General features: G+C 34.5%; 1 protein-coding gene across 1 annotated transcript in view; it reads left to right on the top strand.

The window, feature by feature from the left end:
* Positions 1-12,215: 12,215 nt before the first annotated feature.
* The window catches only part of CDH18 (cadherin 18), a 137,956-nt gene continuing 122,458 nt past the window's right edge, over positions 12,216-27,713 (top strand). Inside the window, exon 1 of the mRNA XM_022581425.3 lies at positions 12,216-12,415. Within this exon, the coding sequence (XP_022437133.3) occupies positions 12,274-12,415 (142 nt within the window). The 5' untranslated portion in view covers positions 12,216-12,273. The remainder of the gene's footprint in view (positions 12,416-27,713) is intronic.

The raw sequence follows: 27,713 nt of genomic DNA, 5'->3' as shown, positions 1-27,713 counted from the left end.
CTTCCACTTCCCCCACTGTGTCCTCAAGCCCGTTCTCTACATCTGCGTCTTTATTCCTGCCCTGCCACTAGGTTCATCAGTATCGTTTCCTTAGATTCCATATATGTGCGTTAGCATACAGTGTTTGTTTTTCTCTTTCTGACTTACTTCACTCTGTATGATAGACTCTAGGTTCATCCACCTCATTACAAATAACTCACTTTTGTTCCTTTTTATGGCTGAATAATATTCCATTGTATATGTGTAACACATCTTCTTTATCCATTCATTTGTCGATGGACATTTAGGTTGCTTCCATGTCCTGGCTATTGTAAATAGTGCTGCAATGAACATTGTGGTACATGTATCTTTTTGAATTATGGCTTTCTCAGGGTATATGCCCAGTAGTTAGATTTCTGGGTCATATGGTAGTTCTATTTTTAGTTTTTTAAGGAACCTCCATACTGTTCTCCATAGTGGCTGTATCAATTTACATTCCCACCAACAGCACAAGAGGGTTCCCTTTCTCCACACCCCCTCCAGCATTTATTATTTGTAGGTTTGTCTATTTATTTATTTATTTATTTATTTTTGGCTGTGTTGGGTCGTCCTTGCTGCACGCAGGTTTTCTCTAGTTGCAGCGAGTGGGGGCTACTCTTTGTTGGGGTGCACGGGCTTCTCATTGCAGTGGCTTCTCTTGTTGTGGAGCACGGGCTCTAGGTGCACAGGCTTCAGTAGTTGTGGCTCTCGGGCTCTAGAGCACAGGCTCAGTAGTTGTGGTGCATGGGCTTAGTTGCTCTGTGGCATGTGGGATCTTCCTGGACCAGGGCTCAAACCCGTGTCCCCTGCATTGGCAGGCAGATTCTTAACAACGGCACCACCAGGGAAGTCCCTGCTTGTAGGGGTTTTTTTTGTTTCTCTTTTTGCGGTACGCAGGCCTCTCACTGTTGTGACCTCTCCCGTTGCGGAGCACAGGATCCGGACGCACAGGCTCAGCAGCCATGGCTCACGGGTCGAGCATCTCCACAGCATGTGGGATCTTCCCGGACCGGGGCACAAACCCGCGTCCCTACATTGGCAGGCGGACTTTCAACCACCACGCCACCAGGGAAGCCCTGTAGGTTTTTTGATGATGGCCATTCTGACTGGTGTGAGGTGATACCTCATTGATATTTTCACTTTAGACTTATCTTTAAAAGATCAAAGGCAGTAAGAATGCATGAGCATTCTTGAAAGCCTAAAGACAACTTTACCATATTTTTCAATTATATTTGCACTTTTTTATGCCGCTCCTTGAATGTACTACAGTCATCCTGGCCCCATTCTAATTCTTATTCTAAGACACTTAATAGTCACTTGAGTTCTACACAGGCGTCTTCAGGATTCAACCATAAATTACGTGCCAAAGAAAATACAACTCATATTATATGCATACCCTTGAAAACTCAAGGCTAGTTTTATAGATTGGCCACATGAGTTTGTTTAGTACTGCTATTTGCTGTATGTAATGTGTATAACGTGTAGATAATATATGTGCATATATATCCAAAGTTATAGCATGCATATTGTGATATACAGCTTATTGTAAATGGTAATGTCTTCTTAGATTATTAGATTATGATAAAATGCATCGTAAAATAAAATCATTCTCTAAATGAAAAAATAAAACTTTCCTTGAAAATTCAAAAAGCAGATGACACAATAGGTAAATTGGTATTACAGGACGAATTGTCAATTTCGATTTACTTACAGGTCTATGTTGTCAACTAGACCATTACTAATAGAACTGGTTGGTCATTTGTATATGTATATTTTATAAAGCAATGTTTTAGTATTTTCCTTAATTAAATGCCTTTAAGTATAGTTGTCTCAAAAACAAATATTCCAAAGTTTTTTGATATAATCATATTAAGCACCATTTCTTAAATAGCATCTGTGACCCAAAAATCCTATATAAAGCATTTTACCTTTTTAAATTCATTTTAACCATTATATGATAAAAACTAAAGATAAAACAAATAAATTGTAGAAAAAAATAAACATAGTAATAGAAAAATATATCAATATTTAAACAAGGAATATCTACATAATAAACTTAGTGTTCCTTTTATGTGTTTGTATTTTTAGCCCCTAAATTTTTAATAAACCACATGAATAAGCTATTTTGGGAAAATTATACTTGACTACTTCTAGATTTCTAAATTTCTTTCTTATTATTTTATTATTATTTTCCAAGACAATACATTTATATTTAAGTTAGAGTGTATCTGGATTCAGTATCTTATAATAAAATATTTTATCTGATATTATAAATATTTGAAATTACATTTATATATAATTCTCTTAATTAAAAATATCATATATAATTTTTTTTACTCCCATAGAGTACAAATTACCAGATGATAATAATCTTAATAATTTCAGTGTTTACAGGAAGTTTTATTCCCTGTGTTCATTATACATCAGTTATATGAAGGTCAATTTTATTTTCCCTCTTCTCTTTATCTTCCAAATACTATGTTTACCTGAACTCATGAAATACGTATACATGTACCATAGCTGTAGTACTTTAGACATAGGCTTTTCTGTATAGTATGTGTACATGCACTCCAGCTCTGGAGAGAAGGGTGGGGTGGGAGGAAGAGAAGGAGGGGAAGGAAGGAGAGAGAAAGGGAGAGGGTAAGAGAGAGAGAAGAGAATATAGTATTTAGGGAATGCCTAGTCTTGGTTTAATGGTGTTAAGGGTAGATCTAAAAAGCCAACCATCATTTATTTCCCTGTGAGGAATATATGTGTGTGTGTTTGTACATATGTGTGTATGTATGTATGTATATGTGTGTATGTATGTGTATGCATAGGTATATGTATGTTTACAAATTTCTATGTGTGTGTCTGTGTGTGTATTCCAAATTTGAATGCCATTGCAAACTACCCCAACTCAGAGCTTTCAAAACAACAGTGATTTTGGAAGTCAAGAAGTTGAGCAGGAGTTATCTGGGGAATTTCTTTTTTCTTTTTTCTTTTTTTTTCTTTTTGGCTGTGTTGGGTCTTCGTTTCTGTACGAGGGCTTTCTCTAGTTGCGGCAAGCGGGGGCCACTCTTCATCGCGGTGCGCGGGCCTCTCACTATCCCATCCTCTCTTGTTGCAGAGCACAGGTTCCAGATGTGCAGGCTCAGTAGTTGTGGCTCACGGGCCTAGTTGCTCCGCGGCATGTGGGATCTTCCCAGACCAGGAATCGAACCTGTGTCCCCTGCATTGGCAGGAAGATTCTCAACCACTGCGCCACCAGGGAAGCCCCTGGGGAATTTCTTGATCCATGCGACACTGACTCAGTGTAGCACTTGGTAGCACTCAGCTGGCACCTGCACTCATTCAAAGATGAGTTCACTAATATGCCTAGTGCTTCAGTGGGAAGAGCTGGGGAACTGGGCTCAGATGCATCCCTAGCCCCTTCCATCTCACGGCCTCTCTATGCGGTCTCTAGCAGGGTAGTTAGACTACTTATCTGCAGGCTCAGAGTTCATACATACCAAGGTAGAAGCTTCCAATCCTCTTAAGTCCAGGGCAGAAATCGTCATACTATCACTTCCACTGTACTGTATTGGTCAAAGCAATCATAGGCCAGCCACAGTTAACGGTACTGGTATTTGATACCCTGCAAAGAGACCATAAACAGGTAATGGCCACTTGCAGCAAGATGAATCTTAGGTTTCTAAGTTTCTCACTCTTTCTCCTGTTGAACAAAAGGCTGAAACCTCATCTTTTGGAGTCAGATCATTTGGTTACCCATTGTATCCACCATTTTCCTGACATCTCCTTGATTATCATCAGAACTTTGATTCCAGTGCTACTAGGACCCAAACTGGCCAAGAGAAACAGAGATTTCTTCTGATACCACGTTATTAAGATGCAGACATTCTCCCAAAATCTACTTCAGGCTCTTTTGCAGTATTTTCCTCGATTTACTCACAAGGAATCAGAAGCTCAGAAGGTAGTGATTGTGACAGCAGGCTGTGAATTCTAATTGCATGGATTAAATACTGACTGTATGATACCTATCTGTCCTTGGACACTTTTCTTAACCTTTCTGTTCTTGCAATCACTCTTTGATACAGGGGATAATATGAATAGCATCCATAGTCAGTTGATGTGAGGACTTAACGTGAGGATTTAGTGATTTAACATAAATATTCCTCATTATGCTTAACAAATACTTAATAACTGTCAGTAGTTCTATCATCATCATCATCATTACCATCACCATTGGAATTTCATCACCCAGGTAAGCCTTTCTGGAAGTTTATTATTTATTTTTCTCCCTACAGTGCTGTCTCAGTACATTTTTACTGACCGGAGTAGTTAAGCTGAAAGCCTGCAAGTCTATAGAATATTTGGCCTTCACAAATGCCCTGGCAAACCTATGATTTTATCAGTGTGGTTATTAAATATATTGACTAGAAAGACTGGTGTTTGGAAGTTGTAGATCACATTGAAACCTTGATAACAGATATAAACATTAAGCATAATGCAAAAATGAGAAAAATATTGGAATAAAACCTTCTAGGTCAGAAGCATATTTATTGATGCATAAACACAACTACATTCTCTTTCAATCTGTCTGATCTCTGTCCCCAAATCCATAGAGAAGGTAATGCCCAGTTTTTATAATACTGTTCCTCTTTCCACCTCCTCTTCTCCTCCCTCTCTCTCTCTCTCTCTCTCTCCCTCCACAAACACACCCCTCCCTGTCTCTCTCTTTCACAATAGTACAAGCCACTCCTAAGGGTCTACAAGGTTAAGGACTTCATTACTTGAACTAATGACACTGTGGCATTCCGATTTTACTGTCAGGAAGTCCTGGGTTATATTTCAGCTTCTGCAAATTTCTGATCTGGAGAAAGTTATTCAAACTTTGAACTTTCTCTCTCATGAAGAATATGGAGAGAAAATATGAGCTATATACCTGAAGAGAGTGCCTATACTTCCATGCCTATACCTGAAGAGGTCACAGCCCATACTCAAAACCTGTGAACTCACCATCCTTTTCTGCTCACCAGAAATAAAACGCTTCACTGTCCATTTTAATGGTAGGACGAAAAAAATCTAGAGGAGGAAAAATTGAATCTTCCTACTAAATCATAAAGATGTCTACATTCCTGAATTTAGGATTGTTAATTCCATGAGTCATAGACTGAAGTTAAGTATGTTTTTTTTTTTTTTTTTAATTCTGGGATGCCAGTGTTTCATATATCTTATATTTTTTCTTTAAAAATAAAATATATAGTATAGTGAAAATATAAATAAAATTATGAAGTTTAATCAGTTATCCACTGAAGCTTTAGAGTCTGAAATGTGCTAAATTTATCCATAGAGATAACCATGCATCTGCCCAACCACAGACTGTAACAACTTACCAGTAGTGAAGTATAGTCAGTCTTGACTTTCCACAGGGGCATCAGTGGAACTATTCAAACTTTCAGTCACTTGAGGAACAAAACCTAGAAATATTCTGAGAGTATTAATGAGTACCTAATCTCTATTATTCTCCTACAGTTGTTTTCCAATGAAGCCAATGTGGTCGATACAGCCATGCACATTCTGTATCCACGCCTTTGTTCATGTCAGATCCTCTTTCCATGGATTCTCTACTTCTCCATCTATCTTTCATATCCTACAAACTTGTCATTGTCCCATAAAGTACTCCTTGGTCATGCTCATCCATTTCGATAACTAAAACCTTTCAAGTCTGTGTTTTGTCTTCCATTTAATAAAATCTATTTGCAGTATTACTTAACTTTCCATATTTGCATATTTATTTCCCTGTCTGTAAACACTCTAATCACAACCTTCTAAAGTCATAAGCTCTATCCTATATACCTTTGTATTCCACATTTTAAACAGAGCAGAGACACATTCAATATACATTGGATTGGTGACAAATGAAGGAAAAAGGTTTCTGAAACTGTGGTAATGTTGCATACATATAGATTCAATGTCTGAATGTTTTTTATTTCAATGTAGACAGGAATTTATGGAAGCCACATTACCTTTACAAAGTTAGTAGGGAAAATTCATAATGTGTATTTGAATAGAAGTAGCATATAATATACTAAATGTTGAAACAAATAGCAATTTAATATATAACAAAAAATCTGCCAGGTACCTAGATCATCACAATTAGGTAGCTGGAAAGATGAATTATTACTGCCAAGATATTAAGTGTCATTGTGTAGAAATTGAAACTTCTAAGCATTTATAAACCTCTCAGTGTTCATATTAATTATTTTAAATGAGCAGCTCCTCCAATGAAATATGAGCACCTTGAGGCCAGATATCATATGTTCTCAACTGTAGGTGGATATCTCAAATTGGACTGCTCATGAGAATCACAGAAGGGGCTTGTCACAAATATTGATTGATGCTGGGCCCACTTCCCCAGATTCTGATACAGTAGGTCTAAAATAGTGCCCTTGGAGTTGCATGATAATTGTCAATTCATGTGATTTTGTTAAGTGGCCCTTGTGCCCCATTAGAGAAACACTAGGGCTCCAATACATTTTAATAAACATTACAAAATGACATAATAGACTTTAAATGAATGAATGAACGATTGAACAAATTCAGAGGCAAAACAAGCAATTGAGCAAAAATGAGTATGTGTAGTTAAAACCTGGAAGAAAATTGACCAGTTCCTCTTATAAATGCATATATGTACCTTGAAGGTTTTTGTAGGAATTTGAATGTCATGCTTGTTTATTTGTTTCAAACTTTTAGGGGTTTTATTTTGAAGTCTTCTGTGGTATTATCTAATCAACTAGATTTGTATATTTCCATCTTAAATACTTTTTAGTGGGTAAAGTACAAGAAAAAATTTTGGAGGGTCTATTGCTCTATATGAATATCATCAGTCAGGAAACAAAAACACAAAGTGGGTTAGTGAGTCAGGTTCACTGAGTAATGTTTATGACCACAGACGAGTTTCAATGTTATGAGCCTGTGTTGAGCAGAGAGTCATTCCCAGTTACAGGCCCCTACATAGCAACATGATTGGGAAGCAGTAGTCAGAAGGTAATTTGCAGGCAGTGAGGCACCTACAATTGTTTAAAAGGAAAGTAATAAGAAACAAAACAAAATGATACAAGGGTAAGGACATCCTGTTGATTCAACACAGCATCACAGGAGAATAAGAGGAACAATTCCTGTTAAAATTTTTGAAGTAAACATTGCTAGTGAAGATATCAAACATTCAAAATATGCCATTACCAGTTACCTAGCATTTACTGAAAAGAGGAGAGTTTTCTTTGTTTTTAAACAAACAAACAATGCAATAATTTATGGTGATTAATTTAGCTGCTCTGAGTTGTTTTCTTCACAAATTTACTTAATAAAAGGGCCATGTGGTAAGTCCTTATTATGTTTATTTGGAAGACAAAAATAAGTTATATTACAATTACTGGGTCCGTGGGTACATGACAGAAAAGCCAAGCAAAAAACCAAAACATCAATTCTTATTTGGACTGTGTAAATATAGTTTATCCTAGTCTTGTACATGAGTTTAGGCTTCACAATTTTGAAAAATGTATATTACTATTGCATATTGTTTGTTGTCTGTGCACATGTGTATATCCTCATACATGCTTTTATTGACATGACAAGATGGCAATAAAAAGTGAAGAAATGTATGAATACATAATGGCAGAACTTCGTCTTTCTAACTGTGGCTTTTCAAAACATAGTTTGGACCCACTTACACTGGAATCACCTGTAGTAGTTGTTATGGATATTGGGGGAGGTCATCCAGAGGATGTGAATGCCAGTTGGCCAGCAAGCTGGACCCAGGCAACCAGAGGATCCGCATCCCCTTCTCTGACCTTGGAATGTGAGTTCTGCCCACATTTCCCACAGCGGGAGTTATTTTCAAGGATGCAGTCTTGAGAGAGCAAGGTTTCAGGATACAAGGTTAATATATAAAAGTCAATCTCTTTCCTATATGCCAGCAATGAACAAGTTGACTTTGATTTAAAAACACAATATGATTTAGGTTAGCTTCCCCTAAAAGAAATACTTGGGTATAATCTAATAAAAAAGGTATGAAATTGATATAAGGGAAACTACAAAACTCTCATTAAAGAAACCAGAAATATTATTAAATAAATGGAGATATATTTTATGTCCATGGATAGGTAAAACTCAATATTGTCAGTTCTTCTCAACTTTATCAATGGAATACCAATCAAAATCCCTAAAAGTTATTTTGTAGGCATTGAAAAACTTGTTTTAAAGTTTGTATGTAGAGGCAAAAGACCCAGAATAGCCAACACAATATAAAAGGAGAAGAACAAATTAGGAAGACTGACAGTACCCTACTTCAAGATTTACTATAAAGCTATAGTAATCAAGGCAGTGTAGTATTGATGAAAGAATAGACAAATATACCAATGGAACAGATTAGAGAGCCCAGAAATTGTTTCTCATGCATGTAGTCAACTGACCTTTGACAAAGAAGTAAATATTATACAATGGAGAAAAATTTGTTATTTCCACAAATGGTGCTGAAACAAATTGACAACCACATGCCAAAAAAATGACACAGATATTACACTCTTAGCTTAATGTCACTCAAAATGTGTCACAGACCTAAATATAAAACTATAAAATTCCTAGAAGGTAACATAGAAGAAAATCTAGATGACATTAGATATCTTAGGCTGTGACTTTAGGTATAACATAAAAGTTGTGATTGATGAAAGAAATAATTTATAATATGGATTTCAAAGTAATTAAAAACTTCTAAACTGTGAAAGACACTGTCAAAAAAATGAGAAGACAAGTAATAGCCTGAGAGACAGTATTTGCAAAAGACTTATTAGTAGGGGACTGTTATTTAAAATATGCAAATAACTCTTAAAACTCAACAATAAGGAAACAAATAACCTGATTTTTAAAAGTGGACAAAAGGCCTTAACATACCCCACCAAAGAAGACATACATATGGACATAAACATATGAAACAATTTTCATCATTATGTGCCATTAAGGAAATGCAAGTTAAAACATCAGTGGGATACCATTATACACCTAATACAATGGTGATAGTCTGAACACTGACAACACCAAAACCTGGCAAAAATGTGAAGCAACAGAAATTCATTCATTGTTGGTGGGGATGCAAAATGGTACAGCTACTTTGGAAGACAATTTGTCAGTTTCTTACAAAACTAAACAGCCTCCTAACATAAGATCCAGCAATCACACTCCTTGATATTTATATCAAGGAGATGAAAACTTATGTCCACACAAAAACCTGCACACAGATGTTTATAGCAGTTTTATTCATAATCACCAAACCTTGAAAGCTACCAAGACGTCCTTCAGTAGGTGAATGAATAAACAGTGGCACATCCAAATAGAGGAATATTATTCAGCACTAAAAGGAAATGAGCTATCAAGCCATGGTAAGACGTGGAGGACCCTTAAATGCCTTTTACTAATTGAAGAAGCCAATCTGCAAAAAATTGCACACTGTATGGATACAGTTATGTGACTTTTTGGAAAAGGCAAAATGTGGAAACAGTAAAAAGATCAGTGGTTGCCAAGGTTGAGGGGAGGGAGGGTGAATAGGTGGAACAGAGAGGATTTTTAGGGCAGTTAAATTATTCTGTGCAATACTACAATGATGGATACAAATCATTATACATGTGTCCAAACCCATAGAATGTACAACACCGAGTGATCCCTAATGTAAATTATGTACTTTGAGTGAGAACGTGTCAATGTAGGCTCATCACCTGTAACAAATGCATCATTTTAATACAGAATGGTGCTAGCTGGGGAGGCTGCGTGTGTCAGGAGGAAAAGGGTACATGGTAACTGTCTGTACTTTCTTAATTTTACTATGGACCTAAAACTGCTCTAGAAAATAAAGTCTACTTAAGAGGAAAAACTGTTACTGTGCATCAGCTGTGTTCTAGACTACCCTACTTACAAGCATCTGGGCCACATGTTTGAATAAGGTTATTGTATACAGGGATCATGTTGCTATGGCAATTTGCCTGAACATTCCCCAGTTACCTATGTGCCCTCAGGGGAGGTCATAGCTAAGCACATGCAACTGAGCCTTTCTCAAGAGAACCGAGAGTTTAAATGAACCCTTAAACAATCGTTTCTGAGAAAGATGTGTCAATTCTGGATATGCTCTTTTCTTTCCATAAACAAATTTAGCTGACAAATTTCTTCCCATTTCATGTCAGAGTAGCAGTATTATAAAAGAAGGGAGATAATGACTATTGCAATGAAATTATTAAAGTCCATGCTGTAAAACAGGGGTTGTGCTAATTCCTCTTCTCTGATCCGCTGAAATGAATAACATTCAAATTGCATAAAAATATCTATCATTCACTTTTTTAATGACAGATTTTATTTTCACATATGTATATTCTGCAAATATCACTGTAATGATTTCATTGTAAAACATCCTGGACAGTAATCTCATACTTCTGCACATCAGAGGCAAGTCCCATTTCTAGTGTATTCTTTTTAGGATGGCATTTTTTTTTCAAATATCAGAGAGTATACATTTCTTTCATTAAATATTTTCATAAATTCTTAACTTGTTCCTTTCTGCATCAATTTATTTTTTTCTTATATAATTACCATATGTGATAAAATGTTCTATTTAGTAAGGATGCTTGAGGCTTTTTCATATGCATGAATTAGATGAATCATTTATTATCATATTATTGTAATTTCTTTTGATAAGAATAATTTTCATTCCTATTTAGCTTCAGGAAAGTTCTCCTAAATTCCCTCAATTATATGTTCACAAGTTTTGAAAGTAGGGGGATCTCTTTTCCTGGGGCCTGTGGCTCTCCTCTCAGAGCATTGCATGTGCAATCAATTCAGTGAAAAAAAAAAAAAAGGAAGTGGTTAAGTGTTCTGTATTCAAAACAACTGATTGACTAAACCTTTCCACTTTTAAAAGACTATCTTTTCCACTTGGATATACAAACCCATTTTCTCCTATTATATCAATATATTGTCTGCAAAAGTGTTTGTTAAGCTCTATAGTTGGCAGTCATTATAAATGGCACTGTCCCGTGAATTGTGCTGCTAACTAATCAAGTGTGAGTTTGATTGAAGCCATTGGTGCCTTTCTCAAAAGTGACATGATCCAACTATTTTAAATAAAAGTAAAAAGGTGGTTGTTAAATGGTGACCTATGTTTCGAGTAGCAAATATATTTATATTGTACATTTATATGAATATAAAATATAAACACATGTATGCTTATATATTTATGTGCTTATGTTTAATATGGCTCATGTATATGAGGACAATTTTTTATTTTAAGACATATTTGATAGTCCTTGCATGAACTTGACCTGCTAGAAAATGTGTTCCAGTTTCTAAATGTAAGGCTTTATTGGCAAATCTATCTAATTTATGTGTGCGTGTGTGTGTTTGCCTACACAGAACTACATATGGATATATAACATTTTGTTATATTAATTATAACAAATTAATTAATATAATTAATTAATTAATTAATATAATGAGAAAGTGCATTAATTAATTAATGAGAAAGTGCATTAATTAATTAATGAGAAAGTGCATTAAGTGTCTTTTTTGGTACTACAAGACAAAGAATGTGACTTTTACATGCAAGTTTTGGAACCAATCTCATCACTTTATTTTGCTTGTGTACTTAGATCTAGTTCTTATTGTAGTTATTTCCTGACAAAAAGTCAGTTTCTTAGTCTTGATAAATGTTAAAATGCCTCCTGCCTGTAATCTTTGTTCAAGTGTCTACACTCCTCCATTGTTTTTCATCATCAAACTTTGACAACCCTGTCAGAAAACTATGTAAATTGTTCTGTAAGGAGGAAAATTAACCTCTGCTCAAAACATCTCAGCTAACACTTGTGAGGAGAATGAGATGTGAAATATTCAGGCCACCAACAGAAGAAAAGAGCAGGGACTGCAGGGCTGCCCTCTAGAGGCCAGTGACCCCAAGGACCGCCAAGAGATGGGTATCTTCATTTGCCTCTAATAGATTGGTTAAGGATGCGTGTTTATAAATAAATATTTCGATGAGACAGTTTTAATAACATTGTCAAGGTACTGTTTGTCTCAGAAGCCTGGTTTTCTCTCAAAAGCATTTCAGTTAAAACTACTTTTCTTAAAAGAAAAAAGAAAAAAGAGAGAAATACCTTGTTGCTTCTCATTTAATGTATAATCCATACTGTTTTGTTTAAAATATGTATTACAGGAGTTATTAGAACTGCCTTACATAATATGGACAGAGAAGCCAGAGAACATTACTCAGTGGTCATTCAAGCCAAAGACATGGCTGGGCAAGTTGGAGGGCTGTCGGGATCCACCACGGTCAACATCACCCTGACAGATGTCAATGACAACCCCCCACGGTTTCCTCAAAGTACGTACCTGTTTCTTCTGATTTGCACTTATCACTATTCATTTATGTAAAACAGATTGAAATACAGTTGACCCTTGAACAACACAGATTTGAGCTATAAGGGTCCACTTTTACATGGATTTTTCTCAGTAGTAAGTACTACAGGAATACATGATCAGATCTGTGGTTGGTTGTATCTGCAGATACTGAGGAACCTGGATACAAAGGGCCGACTATAAGTTATACACATTTTTGGACAGCATAGAGGTTGGACGCTCCTAACCTCCATGTTGTTCAAGGGTCAACTATACTTGAACATATAATATCATGTTACTATTATCTTAAATGGGAATATTTTGTTTTGTATGGTCTTCCTTTTATACACAAGACTAAAGAAATCACTCCATCTGTGGCCTCCTGAGCCTGGCAGATAATTGTTATTGTGTTAGATATCCATTTCAGTTGGCATCACAGTTAAATACTAAAAATGAGATAGTGGTACTAAAGAATGATATCCTGCATTTGCTGAAGTAGTTATGTATTACTAAGGAATTCATGGAGATATTCATAATACATTTTGATATGGGCATTCTACTCTTGCAAAATAGTCAAAAATGCACGCTTTGTGACTGAAATTAAAAGAAAAATCCTGCAGGTTAGGAATGAACACTTTTCACATACACACACACACAAACATGCCATCCAACCACAGGGTACGGCTAATATAATAAAGTCTGATCTCAAAGTAGAATATGAACCTTGTGAATACAGAGCACAAACTGTCAGGCAATTCAAGGGGAAAGAGTGTCAGTTCTGTGAGCTCAGAATGAAATGGTGTTTGTGACACCCTCAGAAAGGGAAAGGAACATATTTGAGTATTTCTAATGTGGCAGAAACTGTGGATGACATTTTATAGAAAAACCATTAATTATCATAAAGTCCTATAGGGGAGCTCTCCTACTTACACATGCTGTTTAAAAACTGTAACGAAGTAGATAGCGTGGGATATCAATAAAGACTCTCCACAAGTCAGTATGAAAGGCCGTCCCCAGCCTTATCTCTCAGCATCATTCTCAGTACACTCCATACACGATGGAATACTGCCTGTTCCGAAAATATAAGTTTGCACATCCTTAAATCAGCCCAGAATTTTCCACACTCACATTCCTTTGTTTAAAAGCCCACTTACAAGTTTCTCTGACCTCTGTTGCAGAATTAGCAGAGAGTTAATTAACCCTCATTTCCTGTTACATAGCACTTTCCCATGAACGTTTATGCTATATTTATTTCCATAGGTGCATATCTCCCCTACTTTGAGTCCCTCTAAGTAAGAATGATGCTTGATTTGTCTTTGCAACCTTGAATATTCAGATCACTGCCCAGCTCTGGATAAATGACTATTAAATGAATGAGTAAATTAGTCGAATTTAAATACTCTGTCAAATTACTATTGTTAAAAGACCATTGTTAAAGAAATGCAGGACTAATTCATAGTTAGGTAAAGCTACTTTAAAATATCGATTCTAAGGATAAGATTATATGACCTGGTCCTTTTATGTGGCTTTTGCTCCATGAAGAAAATATGTTTGAAAGAAAATTATAAATCATAGATAAGTCCACATTATTAAGCCATGAAGTATAATTAAATTTCAAGGGCTTCCCTGGTGGTGCAGTTGTTGGGAGTCCGCCTGCCGATGCAGGGAACACGGGTTCGTGCCCCGGTCCGGGAAGATCCCACATGTTCTGGAGCGGCTGGGCCCGTGAGCCATGGCTGCTGAGCCTGCATGTCCGGAGCCTGTGCTCCGCAACGGGAGAAGCCACAGCAGTGAGAGGCCCACATACCACAAAAAAAAAAAAAAAAATTCAAGTAATTTTACAAAATTACAGTGTACTTTTTTTTTTTTTTTGGCGGTACGCGGGCCTCTCACTGTTGTGGCGTCTCCCGTTGCGGAGCACAGGCTCCCGACCCGCAGGCTCAGCGACCATGGCTCACGGGCCCAGCCGCTCCGTGGCATGTGGGATCTTCCCGGACCGGGGCACGAACCAGTGTCCTCTGCATCGGCAGGCGGACTCTCAACCACTGTGCCACCAGGGAAGCCCTACAGTGTACTTTTGTATTCATTTTATCCCTTATTCCACACAATATACATATACACATATTTCATTATGAGAAAAGTGCTGTTGAACTCAGCTGAATATAAACTTTATTATAACTTACAACACCAACCTTATTTTCAACCTACCTTATTTTCAAATACAACCTACCTTATTTTCAAATAGATTCTACCACCACTATTTTAAAGATATTAATATTATAACCCTTATTATAATAGAGTGAAAAACTCAAACTCTACGCAGTAGGGGCTCAATAAATGCTTGATCTTGGTACAAATAATATCTCCCATTCTTTCTCTCCCTCCTTCTCTCCATAAACTGATTTTTAAATAGATAAGTCCATTAAAACTGATTTTAGAAATCAACCGAAAATTGTAATGGTGATGAATATAGAAAAGTATATTCCTAATTTATTTTGATTGATGATAGTTGCTGAAGCATCAGTTCATAGGAAAAACAATTGTTTTACCTGACAAGGACACAGAATAAACGTACACTCATTGAATTAACTCATTATATCCAATGGGATCTACATGTCTTCCGTCTGTAGCAGCCTGTGCAGAATGACTGACAACTGTCAATCCTGCCACATGCTGAGATGCTCTTAGTGTTTTGAAACAGAGGCAGTACACACCCGGAACCTCACACTCTGATTTGTTTAAAAGATATTTTATTGTGCACTCATATTGCACTAAACACATTGCTGTTTTCAGAATGGTGTCACCATGACAAGAGTAGCTTGCAGTAAAGTATTCTTTAATTTTCCCACAAGCATTATAACTCACCAAGTGGCTAGATATATAGTGGGAAACTTTGCAAACCGCATGGAGGAAAAAAAAAGATGTACTATGAGGACTTGAGTTCATGAAGCACCATGAAATGCACCATGAAATCTATATACAGTTCAAATTCTATAAAGATCAGTCATCAAATGGACCCAGTAGTCTAATTGTTTCTCTTAAGATGTTTTTGTTTTGTTTGGCTTACAGTTCTTCTGACTTTTTTTTCTCTTCACTTGAGAGAGCCATGTTTTACCATAACTGACTGACTCTGGTTTAAACATCTGGCACACAAAGCTTTGCAAAATGTTCCCTCATAGCATTTTTTACAATGTCTTTCTCTTCCTATCAATTTGCTAAGGCCTGTGAAAATCAGCTTGTTACATCTTGTATCTTAATTTAAAGTTATCAGTGTATCTTAATTTAAGGTAAATGGGTTTTGAGTAAGCATTTGAGAGTTACAGGTGAACTAGACTAATAATTTGCTTTACAAAGACTTTCTACACTAGGCAGATGCAAACTCAGTGGCCTGGAATACAAGGCAAATGAAAGTCCAGGTGGAAGAGGGCTGCCAGTGTCAGGGAGGCTATAGGGGAGAACAGAGATTGGATGGTACATGTCCAACTAAGAGGACAGCTACTGCTCAATTCCAGTAATGCCTACATGTGGGCAGGAAGAATTAGGAAAGGGAGCTACTTGTCAGACTCACAGTGAAAGAGGACAAATCAGCCCATCTGTGCCTTGAATCCTTACTCAGAGGACACAAGGGATGCCCATTTCTTCTTCAGAGACAATATCTCAAGGTGCAAGTTCCTCAATATAAGTTCTTCTATTGAAAGGAATCTATTCTACTTATTAAGATTCTTGCTATTTCCTTCTCTGGTTTTAACTATGTTATGGTTATTCCATAATTGATTCTCAGACAGATAAAAAGTCACTGAGGTCTATTATTCTGTGTAAAGAAAATGTGCATAAATATCAGTAACTTCCATGAAAGCTCATAAAGCAAACCTTCTATACCCTAAAGGAAGTTGTATTTGAGAATTGTCCTCAAAGAGTAAATAACCAGTCTGGGGAAACAAGAAGAACACATGTCAAATAATCATAATCAAAAAGTAGAAATTTGATCGTTTAACAAAACTTCCCCTAAGAACTTGAAATAATTGCAAAATTAAGTCATGCAACAACTTTAGCCTGCTTGTGACTCGAGTTGATATAGTGCAATGTAATATTGGGAGGATCAAGTCCTAAAAGCTCAGTAGATGGCAGTATTTCCCATAAACCTAAGAATGAGAAAGCTGTAACTGATGCGGGTAAATTTAATGTTAGTAAAAGAGGTAATACCATTGATGGAAATATTGACATTGATGTAATTTTGTTGATGGTAAAATATTTTAGATGAAGGCCCATTGTTTTAAAGTTATTATTTGCATTTTCATGAGAACAAATCTAAATGGCATATAATATATTCGGCATGAATATTTTATTTGAAACAGAAATTAAAAGAAACAAGCAAGCAAGCTTCTTTGATCCATCAAAATGTGAAGTGCATATTTCAATTACCACCAAGTTGGAGTTTTTCTAGCATACTTTAAAAAATACCTGGTTTATTTTACCATGGTTACAGGCATATATTTTGAAACTTCTTGAGAGTGTTTTTAAGTGTCAGCATGTACTTGATTTAAAAGAAGGTAAATTCCACAGCTTCATGGTTAGTTTTCTACATATATAAATTAGTTCAAGTTTATTCATTATGTCACTGCAATTTTCTATATTCAAACAGAAGTTTTGTTTGTCAGCTCTTGAGAGATATATGTTATTATATCCCATTATGATACTGGATTTTTCTATTTATTCTTTTATTTTCTATTAGTATTTTTTGGTTTTGTTTTATTTTGGTCAGATATAGTTTGAAATCATGTTACCAGATGCACACAGATTTAAGGTATGATATCTTCCTCTTTGAAAGTATGTCATTGTGAAACATCTCTCTTTAATAATGGTTCATAACTTAAAGTCCAATTAACCTGATATTAATATAACTATTCCAGATATTTCATTTTCCTTTTTTTAGTTAACAGTTGGATGGTATAATATTTTTCATTTTACTTTTTTACTACATTGTTCTTTTTTTTTAAGTTTTATTTAAGACACTAAGTTTTTGTTGATTTGTTTTAATCTGGTTTCACATTTTTGTTGTTTATTTTTATTTACTATACTTATAATTAATTACTGGTACATTTCTATTTAAGTCTATCATCTTGCTACTTGTTTCTTTTGTTTCTTTTCTCTCTTTCCTTACTTTCTATGAATTATTCATGTATTTAATTTTGTTCATTTTATCCTCCATCAATATTTTTTATTTTACTTTCTTCTATTTTTCTTTAATGTTTGCTCTAGACATTTCAATTTATTTCATTCCACCTTAAAATATAATTTATCACTTGAAAAATGGAATAACTTTAAACTTTAAAAATCTTTGATTTTTGCTATTTTTGTTATCTTATAAATTAAGCCTTATGGGAAATTGTAATTTTGTTTTGTTTTGTTAAAGAATCATGTTTTAAGTCAATTATAATTTATCCTTCCTGGTGCTATTTATTTTCTTTATTTTCCATTTTTCCTTCTATAGTCATTAATCGTTTTTAAAGGAAATTCTAAATTTTCTTTAAAAATCCCTTTCTGTTCCTTTAGTGCTAGTCTACTATCAATGATTTTTTTTCCTTTTTAGTTTTTTTCATAAACATTCTTTTTCCTACATTTTTAAAAGGGTAACTTCCAATGGAAATGGAATTCTAGCTTGAAGGATATTTTTTTCTATTTCAATAATTAATGATGTAATGTCTGCTGACCACCATCTTGTCTGTTAAAAAAAATCGGTCTCAGTCGTCTTATCATTTTACTATAGTTTATTCTACTTTAATGGATCTTTCTTATTTTAAGATATTCTGTGCTTAACTTTCCAGAATTTTAACTATGTTGTACCTAGGAGGTATTTACTTTTTTAAGAATCTGCTTTTCAATTATAAGGCATTTTAAAGCTATCTTTTATTGAGTTCCAGGGAATTTTGGTCAGCATTTACTAAAATATTTCTTCTCTCTTATTTCCTCACTTCTTAACTACTGGTTCTGCAAAAGTATACATGTTTGGTCTTTTAACTATGCACCATCAGTCTACTCTTCTATATATACATATTTTTATCTCTCTTTTTTGACATAGCTATTTTATATTGACCTATATACTAGTTCACTAACCTTTTCCACCATGTTTATTCTCCAATTAAACTTGTGTATCAAATTTATTAACTATATGCTTCAGCATTGACATATTTTGGCTCTATCATTTTCCCTTGACTTATTAAATATACATTATTGGTATTTGCTACAATTCTTCACCTTTTTTCTATATGTTCTTAAGCCTTAATCTTAATTATTTCAAAATCCTTTCCTAATAATTCCTAAATCAACATCATATCTGCGTCTTTTTATTGCTTGTTTCCTTTTTGGTTTTGGTTATTTTCCATTTTTAAGCGTGTCTTATTACTATTAATTGAACATTATGGATAAACGACTGTAGAAGTTCCTGATTATGTCACCTTCCTCCACAGAGAGTTGTTTTTCTTCTTGCAGATATATAGAATATGATTACCTAAATTAGTTAGACTTTGTTATAACTGGTTAAGTTCATTTTTCCCCTTATTCCTGGGAAGTAGGAATACTCTTACTCCTAAAAACTAATTTTTCTCTAATATCAACTGGAGTCACAAGCATTTACAAACTCTGATTCTTGGTGCCTCATGCCTGCTGAAATGTCTGCTTAGGTCTTTTGTCTTCCAGCTTTGCTTTCTCTGAGTCTCCACATATGCAAATGTAGTGTATATACCTATAATTATCACAGGGAAAATTGCATTCAAATTTTGGGGTTCATTTCTCTGAGGTTTCTTCTTTGTACCTTTATTCTCATTTCAGCTACTGTGCCAGTCCTTTAACCCCAACCTCTGTTTCACAAAGTATGTAATTTGGTCTCTTTTCCATAGCAGAGCATATTAAAAAAATGCCCTGAGTCGTTGAGAATGTAAAACTCATCTTGTTATGCTTCCTTTCCCTCAAGGACCATACCTCATCCAAGCCTCGCTGCATTGAATTCTCTCCAATGGCAGTCATTTTATGTATATTGTGCAGCTTGTATAGTTGTATTTGATGGGAGAGTTAGTCAGATATATACAATTCCATCAGGTCCAGAATGGAAATACCTCTCCATTTGTTTAAGTTGAAATATCATGGAAGATACTTAAATAAATAGTATATCAATTTGATATTTAACCTGGCTAAATTGAAAGTATACATTTTGAAAGAGAGCTGGAATTCTCTAATTAATGGTAAAACAGGCAAGTTATTGGTCTATTGTAAATAGTTTTTCATCAACCTTATTAAAGACAAAATATATTTATCTATGTTATGAGACAATATATAAAGACAATTGAAAAAATTATTTTATTTTATATTCATTCTATTAAACAAGATACATACACCTGAAGAGAATATTCTTTCAGACAAGATAACAGCTATAAATAAATAAGTTTGTGGAATTCTTTTAAGGTTGGATATTTTGGAATAATTTGAAATTGCCTGTTTAGAAACTAACTGGTCATAACACATCAATCATTTTATGATTTGTTTTAACCTATTTGGCTGTATGCTATGACAGCGTTGTAGACTGATTTTTTTTTCTTTACTTATTCTGTTTTGTATAGATATGTGTTTTTATGGACATGGGCATATATTTCTTAGAAATGATTTGATTGTTACTAGTTAGTCTTTACAAATCAATTTCTAATTCTTCATAGAATGCTGTAAAAAGTAAGAATGATTTTCAGTTGGAATTTATAAGTTTACAGTTTTTTCAGTTTTTTATGAGTGATGCTTATGATTAAAAGTGATAGAGTGTTAAAAAGTGGCCCATTGTATCATTACTTTGAAGGAAATAAATTTGTACAGGAGAATCAGCTTTGCAATGCTGCGTGTTGACAAATGATAACATAGAATGTAGGTTAAGCAATTTTAAAGGTATTATTCCCAATTACGGTGAATATTCTGATATAGGACAATTGTCGTTTTAATGTGTGGCATTTGAATAGCTGTAGAATTAGTCTTTTATTTTATTCATGTATTAAAAACATTACAGGCAGAGCTTAACGTAATGCTTAATGATTAGTATTCAATACATGTGTCTTAGATTCAGGGAAATCCCAGATTCCTTGTGTGTCTTTTTTTTTAATTTGAAAGTAGCATTTCCAATGTATACTATATCTGCATAAAACAATTTAATGTAGAGATTTTGAAACTCTCTGGTTAACCCTATGATGTCAGACATACTGGATAAATCATATTACAGTATCTTAACCAATTACGTGTCAATCAACTTTCTCCCAGAATCATAAATAAATATATATCTTGTGTAAAGGTGGTCACTTTCCCAAGTAAATATTATTCATGTAATAAAAAATATTAACTAGTCAGAATAAATGTAATGATCAGTTGATTACAGTTCTTATAGGCTAGGGCATAAGGTTAATCTTAGGAAATGACTTATTTGCTCACCTGGTAAAGCTACTGAAGGAAAGGTACGAGGTCTTTTTAAAATCAATTAGAATCAAGACTATCCTGGGAAAAAAGTATATTAAAAGGGACAAGCTTCGGGCTTCCCTGGTGGCGCAGTGGTTGAGAGTCTGCCTGCTGATGCAGCGGACACGGGTTCGTGCCCCGGGCCGGGAAGATCCCACATGCCGCGGAGCGGCTAGGCCCGTGAGCCATGGCCGCTGAGCCTGCGCGTCCGGAGCCTGTGCTCTGCAACGGGAGAGGCCACAACAGTGAGAGGCCCGTGTACCGCAAAAAAAAAAAAAAAAAAAAAAAGGGAAAAGCTTCAATGAACCAAATTCTCTTTTATTATTCCCATGAAGTCTTCCTTTCTTAAATGTACTTCAGCTAATCATTAACATTTTATGATGGAGTCTAAGAAATTATTGGAAAAGGATCACATATGAAATTATGGAATATTCAGAAAAAATATGAAATAATATCTGTATCTCTATGTCACATAAAATTATGTAGTCTTAACACCAAAATAGGTAACATTAGCCCTATTTAGAGGTATCTTTAAAACTTGCTAATGAGGTAGAATATCACTTAGAAATTATTCACATATATTCAACCTAAGAAAAAAAAAAGACACTACTAATGTACTATAAACAATTTGATACCTAAAATTCAATAATACACATTGCACCACCTCATAGCTCAACAAGTCTAAGCTTCACATCCAGGCATTTAAATCATAAATGTTCCATTATATTTACTTTTCCCAGATAAGGAGAAATTCTATCTTAAAATAATTTAAGACATCAAAAATGCTATAGACTCTGTAGTAGACATTTGGTGTAACAGAAGTTTCATTCATAGAAAAAATTCTCTCTACACACTTTCTAATTTTTTTCCATGGAAAATATAGTTGCCAAGAGTGAACCAACCTTCATGATATTTACAAAAAAAGAAATGTAGGTGTATACTTAATCAACATTTTGACAACAACTCAACAATATTAAAAAGGAGCTTAAATTTAGAGGAATGAGGAAAAACAAGTTGAAGACTTGTTTGATATGACAAGTCTAGTCTCTATAAGCTGGCACCAGCTATAGAACTCAGAGGCTTCTTCTTTCCAATATAGCCACCTCTTCAGCTAGGGAGCTTCCCCTCTTGCATATTTGCCCAGGTGCTGAAGTGCTCTCTGTCTCCTGACCTTGAAAATATACAGAACATTATAGGAGTGGGAGTTCCTTTCTACGGGAGCTCTGTTATAGAGTTCTGTGAAGCCTAAATGTCATACTCTGGACAAATAAGAGATTAGGGAATTATGTGCATTCTGATACTGATGTAATTATGTTTTCCTTCAATAAATTTTAATTTATATTTTCATGTGGTTGTAGTATTGTGAGTGAATCTGCACTTCAAGGGGGAAATTTGCAAGCTAATGTTGTGAGAGCCCAGAGAGAATATAAGGCAGGATGTAGGCACTGGGAGCTAGCATCTTAGCTTGTTAGCCCTGGAGAAAGGAGGAAGTATATAATTACAGGAATTTAGTAGAGATGTTACTAGAGTTAGGTGTCTGGTATGAAACCAGGGCTTGCTCTGAAATGAAAAATGGAAAAACTATACTTATCAATCAACAGAAGATGCAACGTAGACATTGACATTAGGGGAATAGATTAGACACAGCTGAATACAGAGTAAGTAAACTGGAAGATATGTTTGAAGAAAAATAACCAGAATGCATCTGAGAAGCTGAAGATGAGAGAGAGAGAGAGAGAGAGAGAGAGAGAGTGAGAGAGAGAGAGAGAGAGAGAGAGAGAAATATGTACCAAAGGAAAAAAGCTTCAATGTACAATCATAGGACTTTCATATGAAGACACCAAAGAAAATGGTGAGACAGTGTTCAAAACACAAAAACAAAAATGTAGACTAAGAGTTTTCAAGAATAAATACAGACATGAAACCTTAGATAAATAATTATTAGAAGCTCCAAACAGAGTGGAAAAATACTATCACCTAGATTTGTTATGGTGAAGTTTAGAATTCCAAAACCAAAGAGAAAACCATTTAACTCACTATGAACTTATTATCAACAAAAGCAGAGTACAGATGACAATAGAGAATTGTGTTCAAAATTGATGAGAAGGGGGAAAAACTGTTACTCTAGTAATCTTTAGCACACTAAATTGCATTAAAAATGAAGATGATATAAAGATACCTTAAAAAAAAAAGAATGAATTCACTGTTCAGAGAACCTCATTGGAAAACTACTTAAGATGTTTGTGTCAGAGGCTGCAATCATTATACAATATTCATTCTCATTTGTCTTCCTCAGAGAATTCTGTTTGGAATAGTATTTTACTGACTTCTCATCCTCAAATACTTGGTGTCTCTCTCACCTTCCCTGCTAGATTTAATTGTTCTTTCCCTGTCTCTGCCATGCTTTCCAGTGATTAGAAGATATTTTCCCATTGAATTTAGGATTCACCAGTTAATTTGACCAAGACACCAACAACAATAAATTATGTGGATTTGTGTTTGAAGAAGAAAAAGTATGAAGTAATGCTTATAGGATGCTAGAAGTTGACTGTGTTTTGCTTTGAGAAATATTTTCTAGGATAATTTGGAAGGCAGAAAATGTACCTAATGAAGCTATGGCTTTAGGAGAAGAGATATTAAGAGGGAATGTCTATGATATGAGTTGATTTTTATTAGCTGTATTTGATAAGATACTACAAGAAAGAGGTCAGCTCAGAAAAAAAAAATCATGTATTTTCTAAAGAGAAGAGGAGGAAACTAGAAATTTCATAACTTTTAGGGCTAAAAATGCAAATGTAAAGGGTTCGACAAATAAATTAGCCTTAGAGCCTTAAGGACAGAAACGCTTTTAATGATTGCAGACAATAATTTCTGAATTGCTATGAGCCACTGACATATTTTCCCTTTTAAACCGGGTGTTTATTTCAACAATTTTGTCCTTATTCATCCCCAGTTATATATTGAATTTTTGGTGGGCAAATAATGTGTCCTAATTCAGTGGTCTCTGGAACAAGAAAAGCCACATTGTATATGATTATATCAAAAGGTCTTGAAATCAAGACTGGTGCCATATTTTAAAGAGATTTGGGGGTGTCAGGGAGCAAGTAAGTGGGTTTTACCTCTAAGGGGCACATAGTTATTTTAGTCTAGAGACTGGACAGTGAACAGATTGTATTATTTGTTCACAATTATTTCTTTCCCTCCCTTATCATGCTTTCCTGTAGGTGGCATATATGTCCTTGCTACTTTAACTGTGCTTTGCCAATGACTTTGTTTTGCTAACAGAATATGAGAAGACATGCCATAAGCCACTTTAAATGCCTTTAAGTGGTTTCATTCTGTGTTCCCAATCTTTCCTTCCCAATGACTGCCTTTTCAGCTCATATTCTGAAATGAAAATTCACTTGGAATTGAGCCTAACCTAGTAGTTGTAGCTTAGTCATAGTTCTTATATAATGCAAGATAGAATTAAATATTTGTTGTTGTAAGCTACTGAGATATTTTGGTGATTAATCAACACAGAAACGGCTGATTAATAAACATGCTATATCTGTCATCTTTAGCATTATCACAGCATAATATACTGTATAGTTTTGTCATATATCTTGCCCATTTTCTTTCTCATAAGAATGTACACTCCGTAAGGATGAGGATTTTTGTGTTTTGTTTATTGTATACTTAGTACCTGAAATTATGCTGGCACAGATAAGTAACATTTACTGAATGAGTCAATAATCTAGACTGATCCAAAACTTCATGTGGAAGAGTGCATATCCATAAATAATCAAGAACTCTTAAGGGAAAATAATGGAGGAGGGGCTGATAAAACAGATATCAACATCCATTTGGTTTGGAAAGTAGATCTAGTGGACTTTGTGGAGTCCTTAGGAAGCTGTGTAATATATACTTCAGGACTTGGTATAGGTCCAAATTGGAGTTACAGATTAAAATACATTAGGAAATGAAAGGCACTGGCACCACAGGTCATCCTTGTAAAAAGTAGATAAATTGACATACTAAAGGTTTACCAAATTGATTAAAGACATAGGCTATTTATGCTTGTAAAGAAAATGAGATTATCTTATGGTACTAGAAGAGGGGAAGATTAAAAAAAACAAGGACATTAAACATAAAATGATCAATCAATATTACTACATAAACATTAAATTTCTTTAAGCTAAAGATATAAACAGGGAAAAGACAAATTAAAAAAACATAAAAACATAACAGTCATAATAATAATTACATATCATTAATGAGATTAGAAGGTTTTAAAAAATACTTTTGTATTACAAAACCAGAAAAGTTAGGAACATTACTGCAATAAAAGAGAAGATAATCTTACAGATATCCAGAGATCTGAGGCTAAGCCAACTATAGGCAATGAATTTTCTTTTTAGAAAACTAATTATCATTTTTAATATAATTGAAACAAAAATAGTTTCAGTATAATAGGTAAAGAAGTCTTGTAAGTTTCTGATATAGATACATTGTTGTTCAAATAGTTAAGAAAAAAAAAACAAAAAACCAGGCACCCTGATGATGTGTAAAAGGAGATGTAGGAAATAAATTAGGAGTTCTAGAAAATTGAAAATGCTTAATTAAGATCAGTCTTGAAAGCAGTAAAACTCGAAAGAACCAATAATAATATAAAAACAGTGATATAAAAATTAGGGAAAAGAGAAAAATCTTGATACAATAAGCCCAATAGTATTTTATACGTAGGAGAGGACAGATGGAAAAATTATGAATGTAAATAACCCTTCAAAAACAAAAACAACAAAAAATAAACGTTTTGAAAAAAAACTTTCATGACTAGGAAAAAAGAGACTCAGAACTCAGATTAAAGCATCTCAACATATTTTAATATAAAAACACCACCAGAGCTAAACACATCCTGGTGATATTTGTTTATTATAAAGACCAAAATATATCTCAAAATTATGGATGCAGGAAAAAAGCTTACCTAACAGCATTAAGTCAGCTGCTTGATTGTAGTTTTCTCCTCCGCCAAACTGTATCCCATCTCCTCACAATATATAGTGGTGCAAATGTGGACACTGTAGTTGGTTTGGGGGGAGGTTTTTTTTTTTTAATATAAATTTATTTATTTATTTTTGGCTGATTAGGTCTTCGTTGCTGCATGCAGGCTTTCTCTAGTTGCAGTGAGCGGGGGTTACTCTTTGTTACAGTGTGCGGGCTTCTCATTGCAGTGTCTTCTCGTTGCAGAGCACAGGCTCTAGGTGCACAGGCTTCAGTAGTTGTGGCACGCGGGCTCAGTAGTTGTGGCTTACGGGCTTAGTTGCTCCGCAGCATTTGGGATCTTCCTCAATGAGGGATCGAACCTGTGTTCCCTGCATTGGCAGGCGGATTCTTAACCACTGCGCCACCAGGGAAGTCCTTAGGGGTGTTTTTGTATTGCCATTTTACAAGTCATTACCTACTTCAACCATCAACCAAACAAAAAATTCGCTTTGCCATGAAGGATTTTTTTTCAGTGATTTTTTACTGCTACACAATTCCGCTAGAATACCCTTCCACAGTTGATGACTGTCATAACAATAACCAGGGCTGTTCTGTTGTAGCTTGTGTATATGACAACCAAATTTTTACCATGAGTGTACTGGGGCAGCATAATTATTAAATATGATTGTGTTTTACAAAAGCAGAGATACGGGTTAAGGAATGTAATGACTGTTTTACTTACTAAATAATGTGAAACATAAATTTCTGTATTTTTAAAAACATGTTAAATGATTTGGGTTTTTTTTTTTAATCCATAACCTATTCTATGAGATATTGTTTTAAAATCAATTCCTTTGTTATATCAGCTAGATCTTTGATTATATCTATGACATTATGAGATTTCAAAATAAATAAATATGTTCTAGCTATGAAATATATATATTTCACATATATAGTTATATGCATCACAAGTTTTCTCTAGTAAACACTCCAAGAAAAGGAAACTGAGAAAAAAACAAAAATCTCTCCCCTTAATTTTAACATGGAGAATTAAGAATTAAGTCTCTTGTTTTAAATTTGTGTTTGTCCTTATGGACCTAATTATAAAATTTATTTCTGGGAAACGAATACATGATCTCTCTCTCTCTCTCAAGCTCATATATAAATGGTGATACTATGAAACACACAGTCAAGTAATGTGTTGTGTATATGTATACCATACGTTTATGTGTGTGTGCTTATATGTGTCTGTGTGAAATAAAAATTCCAATGTGAAAAAAAAACCTCAATTTTGTTTTTGTTTTGTTTTTGTTTTTTTTAGTCTTCCTTTCTCCTTTTGAAAATTGGATAACACTCCTACAATATATAACCTTTTTTTGAGCTCAGACAGAGTACTCTAAGGATTTTTTGGCAACTATAGAAATGCTGATTAGGCTGCACTGTAAAATTATCCAAGATAGTGTCTTTTTTTTTTTTCCCAGAGACAGCAATTACTGAGTAAAAATAACATGGAAAGGCACAAGATCATTTACCATGTATACTAAGATTCTATGAGTTATGACCTTTGTTAATCTTATTTAGATAAGAGTGCATTGTTTTCTAAATAATAAGCTGACTCTTTCTATGTGATTGAATTATATCATGAATAGCAAGGCAAAACTTTAGACTATTAGTCAAAGATTTCTAAATACATTTTGAACCATATCTTTTAAAGTTTCTCCCAAGTGTTTTTTACTCCCATAGGGAATGCCAGTTTTCATAAAATAACAGGTAGACAAAAGTTTATGTATTATAATTATTATTCAAAGATGATAATACCTAGTTATTTATGGACT

The sequence above is a fragment of the Delphinapterus leucas genome, chromosome 3 (genome assembly GCF_059928025.1).
Source record: "Delphinapterus leucas isolate spDelLeu-1000000601 "Yukka" chromosome 3, BTC_Dleu_Yukka2, whole genome shotgun sequence".
In the NCBI taxonomy this organism is placed as follows: Eukaryota; Metazoa; Chordata; class Mammalia; order Artiodactyla; family Monodontidae; genus Delphinapterus; species Delphinapterus leucas.
The sequence above is the reverse complement of the archived record's forward strand: the minus strand, read 5'-3'. Positions and strand labels throughout refer to the sequence as shown.